General features: G+C 59.9%; 1 protein-coding gene across 1 annotated transcript in view; it reads left to right on the top strand.

Annotated features, from left to right (window-relative positions):
* The first annotated feature begins 503 nt into the window (after window positions 1-503).
* Window positions 504-9,243, top strand: part of TAFA5 (TAFA chemokine like family member 5) — a 155,091-nt gene continuing 146,351 nt past the window's right edge. Inside the window, exon 1 of the mRNA XM_063075972.1 lies at window positions 504-820. Coding sequence (XP_062932042.1) covers window positions 730-820 — 91 coding nt within the window. The 5' untranslated portion in view covers window positions 504-729. The remainder of the gene's footprint in view (window positions 821-9,243) is intronic.

Raw genomic sequence — 9,243 nt, 5'->3', positions numbered from 1 at the left:
GCGCCAGGCCCGGCCCTCGTCCCGGCCGCAGCGGCGGAGACACGGGCTCCGGGGAGCGCGGAGGCCGGCACCGTCCCGGGGAGACCGGCCCTCCGGCCCCCGGGCCGCGCAAGTTCGATCGCGGCGGCATCGGCCGGGCCGCGCGGGCCCCGGCGGCGGCGATGGTGCGGCAGCCCCGCGCCCGGCGCGCAGCCCCGGTCCCGAGCCTGGCCCGCCGCGGCGGCGGTGGCGGCAGCGGCGCGGCGGCCCCCTGAGCCCCGGGCCGGAGCGAGCGCGGGCGGCGGCGGCCGGAGGGCGACAGGCGGACGAGGGCGCCGGAGCCGCGCCGGACACCTCCGCGCCGCCGGGCCGTTGCGCAGTCCGCGGCCCGCCGTCCGGGCCCTGCCGGCGGCGCGGCTCCGGGGGCGGCGGCGGGGCTGATTCATGGGGCCGCGGCGGCCGCCCCCCCGCGGCCGGGCCCCGGGCGCCCCGCAGCCCGCCATGGTGGCCGAGTGGCCCGAGACTTTCCGCTAGCCTCCCCGCCCCCGCCCCCCGGCGCCCCCACCCCCGCGCCCGCTCCCCTCCCCCTGCCCAAAAAGACACAGTCGCCTCCCGGAGTGGCGCCTCCAGTCGCGGCGGATGGAGGGCGCGAGCGGGCGGCCGCGGCGGCTGCACCCGGCGGGGCGCTGATGCGGCGCCTGGACCTCGGCTGCGCGACTTCGGGGGCGTCCGCCGAGTCGGCACTCCGCGATGCAGCTCCTGAAGGCGCTCTGGGCACTCGCAGGGGCCGCGCTCTGCTGCTTCCTCGTCCTGGTCTTCCACGCGCAGTTCCTGAAAGAAGGTAATTGTCCCCCCGGCGCGCGACCGGTTCCCGGCGGCAGCGTCCTCCCTCGGCGCGGCTCCGCCCGGCTCGCGGCCGACCCTGCCCCCGGCCGGGCTCCCAGCACGTTCCGCCGCCGCGCGGCGTTCGGCCGAGGCTCGGCGCGCGCCACTACGGGGCCGCAGCGGCTTCCCGGGGTCCGGCCCTGGCGCGCGCGGGACCCGCCGACCCGCGCTCGCCGGGGTTGGCGGGCGAGGCGCAGGGTCGGGAAGCGCCCCGGCCTCGGTACCTTCTGAGCCTCCCCGGAGCCCCGGCCCAAGCCGAGGCTGCCGTGCCCGTCCCCTACCCCGCAAGGCTCGGTGGCAGCAGCGCCCGCCCGCGCGCCGCGGACCCTCGGTAGATGGCACCAGCGCTCCACATTGGTGAGCCGGGCTGGGGCGGGAGCGGAGCCGGCCCTGGCCGGAGTGGGCGCGGGGCTGGGGGCCCGCGGACTTCAGGGGCGAGGCCTGCGCACCCGCACCCCGCGCTCCGAGGCATTTCCAGGCTGGGTCAGCGACCCACAGGCTTTGGGAGCGGGGGGTTCACCACCCGGCTGGCTGCCCAGGCCTGGCACCAAGTCAGCCCCCCCCCCCCCCCCCCGTCCTCCTGTTCCCAGCTAGAGAGCAAGGCTGCTTGCTCCCCGTTTGGGGGACTTTGTGGAGGGTTGCAAGGTGACAGTTGGACTCCTATGAGGCTTGCAAGGTGACAGTTGGACTCCTACAGTTGGAGGTGCCCCTTGGAATGAGGAGCCCCGCAGCTGTTGGGGGGCAGGATCTCACAGCCAATATAGTCAGTGGGCACTTGGGCACCCGGGACACACACATGGAAACTTTCTGGACCGTTGGTGGACTCCCCTGGTGCAGGATCCTGGCCCACCGGGGCTCAGTCTGGCCCACCCTCTCGGAGCGGAGGAAGCTGAGGCACTCGCTTTTCACGGTGGTACCCACTGCCCGTGGTTGGCCGGTGCCCTTGCCCACAGGTCCTGCCGGCCTGCCCGGGGCTCCCCTTGGCCCACAGGGAGGCAGCTGCTGTGGCTGCTGATGCGCGGGCCCTCATTAGCTCCGGGTTCCTGCAAAGGAAGGCTTGCCACATTCGGCTGCTTCCCTGCCTAATTAATGAGCTGCCGGCTGCCCAGGGAAGCAGGGAGATGTGGGAGCCTGGCCCCAGGCCCTGTGACCTCCCGTGGCCTGTGTCCATTTTCTTCCCGGATTTTGGGTCCAGGCAGCCAGTGACAGAGGAGGGAGCAGGCTCAGAAGGGAGAGGAGGCTGTCTACGGAGTTTGCTGCAGGCCCGCCTGCCCAGCCAGGGATTGATGGGCCCTTTCTAAGGTTAGAGGCCTGTCGCCCTGCCGGCTTACTGACCTACTTCAGGAGGGGTTGGTTCTGCCAGGGGGCGTGGTCCCTGATGGCTGGGGTGGCCATCCTTTCTGCCAAAAAATCATTTCCTCCAGGCATGTCCCCAGAGGGCTGTCCTCGGCTGTGTCCTCCGCCAGGCCAACGTGAGGCGCACCAGAAGGTGCATTCCGGGCACTCGGTGAGGGTGGTCCTGTACTGTTGGCCTTGTCTGGGCCACAGGTTCTCTACCTTTCCTGCTGACCTTTCCTTCTCCAGGGGATTCATATTTAAAAAGGGCACACAGATAAAAATTCTAGTGCTTCAGTGCCTCACTGCCTCACGATGTTCTGTGATGAAGGGACTTTTCCTTTATTGGTAACCTGTGAGTTAGTAACAGAGGAAAGCCGCTGGCCGTGCTGATGGCCTTGCCCTGTGGGGACTGGCAGTCCTGCGTCTTCTGAGGGCACTGCTATCCTGAGGCTCTGAGTCAAGAGGAAAGAGTTTCTGTTTCTCGGATGGGAAGATGCTAGGTGCAGAGCAGGCCGTGTTTGAGTGATTGTGTTCACCGAGCGGAGTATCTTTTGAGGATGGGCTGTTGACAGCCCTTCACAGAAACCTCAGTGTTTACCTTGCAGCAGACACGTGTGGCAATGTCATGGAACGCTGCAGCGATAGGAAGCTGGACGTGGGGACGGAGTCAGGTGTACACGTGAAGGCACAGATGTCTTTGAAACAGCAGGGGACAAAGTGCAGTGTGCACGGCCCTCTGGGATCCTTGGAGGTCCTAGTTATTCATCCTGAAACGGTTGTCTTTGTTCCACTGGGTTCTGGTGCCCTTTGCCCTGCTGTTCTGAGAGGTCAGAGCTTGAGCAGCATCCCTGTCATTGCTGAGATGCCCTTTTGGCCCCTAGAGGTCAGGAGCCCCATGGGGAGGCCTTGGGGTCTGGGAGTGAGAGGCTTGGGGAGGTTGTCAGCCAAGCCTGGTTCCCAGGGGAGACACAGGACACTCCTGGCAGTCAGGCTGCAAGCTGGAGTCCACTGTCCCAGCAGCATGCTGTCCAGCAGGAGGGAGGGGGGACAATTGTGACCTGTTGTCTGGAGAAGAGTGAGAAAGAGCTATTTAAATAGCCGTTTCCATGAATCTGGCTTTTTCAAGGGTGAAGAATGGGGACCCAGGGAGCTGTCTTTCCACACTCCCCTTTTGTGTGCAGATACAGGCCACCCCGTGGCTAATCTGTCCCCCTCTGGCCAGTCTGTCTTCCAGTGTTTGGAAGATGAATAGGGCTGTGAATCAGGAGAGAGGAAAACTGTGGTCAGTCATTGCGGTCTCCGCTCGCCTAATCTTTGCTAGAGCAGGTTCTGCCCACCGCACCAGGTCTGGCCCAGGTGGCCGAAGGGCTGGGAGACAGCATGGCCACAGCTTGGGGTGGGCACAGCATGACCTGGTCAGCCAGCTGCCCTGCTTTCTGACCCTGGGGACATGCCGACCCTGCTCTGGGAAAGGAGAACGTCCTTTGCTTCTGAGTGTAGTGTGCACACGCGTTGCGATTGTGAACTACAGTTGAAGAGGGGGCCTGGGGGCGTGTTTGGAATCTCATTGAAGATCCAGCCGCTTAATTGGGGAGCAGAGAATGTGTGTAGTGGGGGAGGGGAAGGAGACCAGGCATTCCTCTGTCTCCTTTATGACATTTGGTCTCAGGACACGTAATTAAGTAAACAGCTGGAACGATACGTATACTTTCTAGCTCTCTCTTCCAAAGACTTTAAAATATTTTTTTCGAAGTCTTTGAGTCACTTGGACTATGTATGGCACGGCAGCGCAAGTTAAAGGCTTTGGTGTGGATACTTAACGTAATGGGAAGAACAGAAAAATGCTACAAAGAGCGGGGAGAACTGAAAGCAGGAGCAGCCCAGGCAGCCGCATCAGCAGGGAGGTTTCTGGGCTTTGGGACCCAAAGGAGATGCGGGAAGGCCAGGAAACTGCTCGGCCGGTCCTCTCTGAACTGAAGGGAGAATCTGGCGCTTTTCTCTTTAGATGTGGATTTGAGGTTTAACTCTATCTCTGTAAATCCTTCTGGTGGCAGGGGAGGGTGTTCAGTGGGTTGAGCACGCTCTTAAAAGCCTCTTTTGCAGGTTAATGTCAGGAACTTGCTGTGGGAGATTAGCGTCCGCGTCTGGCCAGCCAGCGCCACGTACCGGGCCTTCATGCCAGAGTCACTGTCAGAGTCGCTGTGTGCGGCGTGCCTGTCTTCGGCAGCTGCTCCGAGGGCAGACTGTTGATTGAGCAAACAGGACTCGACTTTCGTTTATTCAGTTAGCTAGTTATTTTGGAAGGGAAGCATCATTCAACAAACCCACGAGGCTGGTAAGAAGGGGCACGCTGAACCCCGTGAAGGCACTGAATGGTATTAAATTGTATTAATTATTGTGCCTCTGTACAGCAGTTGTTCATTGGTGCAGCAATTATACATCTGTCTTATCAATCACCTTTTTTTAAAAAAAAATGGACAAAGAACAGGATTCACAGCACAGTTCCTGGCCCTATGAGTCCATCAGAAATATTTGTTGAATGCAAAAAAAATTTTCAGTCATAAACACATGTGTGTGTCCTGGAGACATAAGCCATGGCAGCAGCAGGGGGACTTGTGGCTGGCTCATTATGGGGTGGGCAGGGGCTTGGTAGACCCCACTGAGACCTTCGAGAGCAGAGAGGCCGCTCCTGGTTGAACTGAAGTCACCCCCAGCCTCGGCCTCTGTGACACCTGACGGCTTGAGGCACCTGTGTTTACGTGAAGAGAGGGTTTCAGCAGCCCTGTGTTCTCCTGAACTCTCAGAGCCAAACTGTGCCCACACACCCTCTCCTGGACTTGGCCGGGCAGCTGCCCACTTCTCCGGGAGTCTCTGGCTGCATGTGGAAGGGCCCTGAGCTTTGTGGGGGGCCCCAGGGACTTCCCTGGCACACTGCCCAGTGACATAGGGCATGGGTTGGCATCAGTGTCCTGTGGTGGGTGGCGCCTCATGGCCTGCCTCGCCCCTAACCACCAGCTCCGTCTGAAAGGCCAGGTACTTGTGAATGGCTGCGAGAAGGGTGGAATCGAAAAGGCATTAAAAATAACCCGCTCCTTTATCATCGTTTACTATCGTTTCTTGTGTGACACAGAATCTAAATAAAACCCACACTCACCATAATGGGATTCTCATCCACCCAGTGTCTGACAACTCTGAAAGTTAAAACATGAAAAGGACTCATAATGGAGGTGACCTTCCAGGCAGGAGAGGGCTCTTCGCAGCCTTGCTGGGAGGCAGGGGGATGGGGCAGACCCTCATAGCGGGCCAGGGCTGGCGAGGGCTGGGGTGTCTGCACACGCTGCACACGCGGGAGGCCTGGCCTGGCGCGGAGCTGCCCGCCGGCATCTGCAGAAAGTCACCAGCCTCTGGTCTAGCTGCATCCTGAGCATGGTGCTGGGGACCAGCACAGGGGAATGACTTCAGTTCCTTGGCCGGTCTGGACATCAGGGCTGCTGCTGTCGGGGTGCTCAGCCCGGTGCTACGGGGGCCAAGAAGAGGGGAGGGGCTATAGGGGAGGCTATGTCCGTGCCCTGGTGGAGAGCTGTGGCCTGGAGAGGGACGGTTCATCACCGACCTTTTGTGTCTATGTGTGCACATTTTTGTGTGTATCCATGCATGATTACACATGATTAAATACTCATAGGTATTTGTACTGTTATGTGTGATCTACTTAAACATATAAAACATGAACATATATTTTGAACTTGAGTTAAAATGCAGCTGCTTAATAAGGGAGCAGAGAGCATACGTGACTGTGTGCGGGGCGAGGGGAAGCCCTTCCTTATCTCCTGACGTCGTGTAAGCAGGTAGACAGGTCTGTGGATACCCACGACCTGTGTCTCGATGTGAGCGTAGATACAGTGCCCAGTGTAGAACACGTCGGTGTGCATCTGCACATAATGCGAGGCGGCTGTTAGTAGACACACGTGTTTAGTGAGTGGACTTGAGGCTCCTTTCAGGTGAACTTGGATGACCCGCATAGTCACTGTCCTGCTAGAGCATTGGCCGGCCCCTCGGGAGCTCTTCCTGGTGCCCGGTGTGCCTGCACTCCATGTGTTCCTGAGCAGCCTCTCTCAGGGATGTGTGGCACAGTCTTACCTAACCCTACACACACCCCACACCATGCCTGCACCACACATCATGTATCTCACACACACCACACACGCGCATCACATATCACACACACACACACACTACACACCACCCATCACAGAAACACATGCTCACTGCTGCACACACACAGACCAGCACAGACACATACCACCCATCACACAAACACACACTGCACACACACCACATACACAGACACACACATCACACACACACCACACACAAACACACACCACACACAAACACACACTGAACACACACCACACACACACACATCACACAGACACACACACCACACACAAACACACACCACTGCACACACCCTGCACACACACCACACACACACACACATCACACAGACACACACACCACACACAAACACACACCACTGCACACACACTGCACACACAGACACACCACCCATCACACAAACACATGCTCACCACTACATAACACATATACACACTCCCCCAAACCACACACACGCCCAGCACACCCCCACATACAGCCACACACACCACACAAACAGGCCACTATCCACACACACCATACCAAACACACACATCACACATACACACACCACACATAGAACCCGCACACAACACACACACACATGCAAACCAAATACACATAAGGTGCATCATGCACACCACACACACTCACTGAGGTGGAGCCGTGCGAGGCCGCTGTTGTCCTCTCTTGGGGCCCAGGCTAAGCTCGAGCTCCAATGGTGGCTGTGGCCTGTGACCTGCTGTCCCGCCAGGCCTCCCTGTGCATGGTGGGGACCCTGTGGGGACGGGATCACTGGGGGTAGCTGGGTGTTCCACGTGGGCCAGTGTTGGCCTTGGGGAGGGGAGGATCATTGTGGCAGAGGGACTTCTAGGTGGTGAGCCCCTAGGGCTGAGCCAGGAGTTGGGGGGCAGGTGGGCCTGGGGGTGGCAGCAGTGACGGCTTTTAGCTGCCACCATGTGCAGCCCTCAGTCCACCTGCAGGAGGGTGCAAATGCTTCGTGACTTTATTGCTGAGGACACTCAAGGGCAGAAAGTGCAGAGTCTTGGCTGAGGCCCCAGAGCTGGGCACTTGAGGGTGGGGTGAGGACCCCGTGAGCCCAGCCCAGCGCCCTTCTCCCGACCTCGCTCCCCAGGTAGAGCTGTGGTTGCACATCCTGAAAATTTGCCCTGAGGTGTTGGGGGTGCCCACAGGAAGGGAGGTCCTTCAGAGGGTCTCAGGCTGGGCGGGACGCCACCCTTGAAGTGGATGGCTGGATGCCCTCATGCTGTCCCCTGCATTGGACTTGAAGCGAGTCCTTATGGCTTGAGGCTGGTGACCTCTGGGGGTGGCCTTGGCCATGTACTCTGGCTCTGACAACAGGGACCTGCAGGGGGGGACCACGCTGTCTCCTTCCCATCCCCACCGTGGCTTGGGCAAGGTGTGGCGGCTCCAGAAGGCCCCGGATTGGGCAAGCGTGGTGCCCTGTGTGAGGCCAGGCGGAAGCCTCAGGCACCTGTGGGAAGACCCATGCCTAAGACCTCCCCCAAAAGGCTCCACGGAACCAGCCTGGGCCCCACGTAATCCTCCCCGGGTATATTTGGAAGAGGTCATGCAGCCTTTAAAATACACAGTATTTTCAGAAGCAGCTTCTGCCTCGGAGAAGGCGGGTTTTATTAGCCAATTACCTGTCTCCTCCTCTGATCACAGAGGTGGCCGAGCTGGCCCTCGGGGTGTCTCACTCATAGAAGAGCCAGGCCTTGCTTATAAATAACTGCGAGCTTTGCAGAACCATAAAGTCTGTCTTCAGACCCTCCTGTCCCGGGGAGTGCCCTGCGTAGCCGTGGCTCCTGCTCCTGCCCATTGGTTGTCTTGGGACAGCCTTGGTGAACATGCTGGCCTCAGTTTGGAGTACACGTATTGAGTGCCTGCTGTATGCCAGGTATGGGCTGCATGCTGGGGGAAGGCGGGGGTGGCAACTGGGCACGGGAAGTTGGTGAGCTCTGTGGGATTGGTCATGTGCAAAGGCATAGCCCGAGCCCGGGCTTGTCACCTGTGAGGAAGGCACACCTGTGCGGCCAGTCCACCTGGGAAACTCAGAGGGCACCTCATCTGGGTGGAGGGGCTTTGCGGATGTGCCCAAGGTAAGGCTCTGGAGATGTGGTCAGCCCAGGTCAGCCCCTAGGAGAGAAGAGAACGTGGAAATGCACGCAGGCCCTGGGCGGAAGCCATGTGAGGGCCGAGTGGTGGCTGCAGTGATGCAGCCACAAGCAGGGAGCACCTGCAGCCACCGGAAGTCAGGAGAGATGGGGAAGGTCCTTCCCTGCAGACTTCAGAGGGAGCTCGGCCCTGCCACCCCGTGATTTCAGATCCTGGCCTCCACGACTGCGAGAGAAGAGATGCCCACTGCTCTAAGCCGCAGATCTGTGGGGGTTTGTCAGCAGCCACAGGAAACTGCTGGGCTGTGTGTGGACGACAGAGGGTACATGCCAGGGGACTGTGCCAGAGGTCTCCAGGTAGCGTGGCTCACGGTGGGGACCGGGTGTGGCTCGACTCCCGCCCTCTGTCTCGGGGAGGGGCTGGACTGGCAGGTGCGCCACCAGCGTGGGGGCGAAGATGCAGCTTCTCACTGGGGAGACTGGAGTCCAGGGAAGCCACAACCCTAGAGTTGGGGGTTCAGGCAGAAGCTGGTTGTTCCAAGGAGGTTGGAGTTGGGGAAATTCTCGACGTTTCTTCACCCGTAAATTCAGCAGTCCCCAGAGAGGGCACGCACGGCTGTTGGCCTGCGAGATGGTTTTATGCGGGACGCGGATGGGCATTTTTCATTTTCATAGCTCTATGTTTACTTTTATGGTTACCTTCTATTTATGGCAATCACGCTGGCTTTCCATTTAAAGGGTGATG

Source organism: Cynocephalus volans, chromosome 12 (genome assembly GCF_027409185.1).
Source record: "Cynocephalus volans isolate mCynVol1 chromosome 12, mCynVol1.pri, whole genome shotgun sequence".
Taxonomy (NCBI): domain Eukaryota; kingdom Metazoa; phylum Chordata; class Mammalia; order Dermoptera; family Cynocephalidae; genus Cynocephalus; species Cynocephalus volans.
The sequence above is the reverse complement of the archived record's forward strand: the minus strand, read 5'-3'. Positions and strand labels throughout refer to the sequence as shown.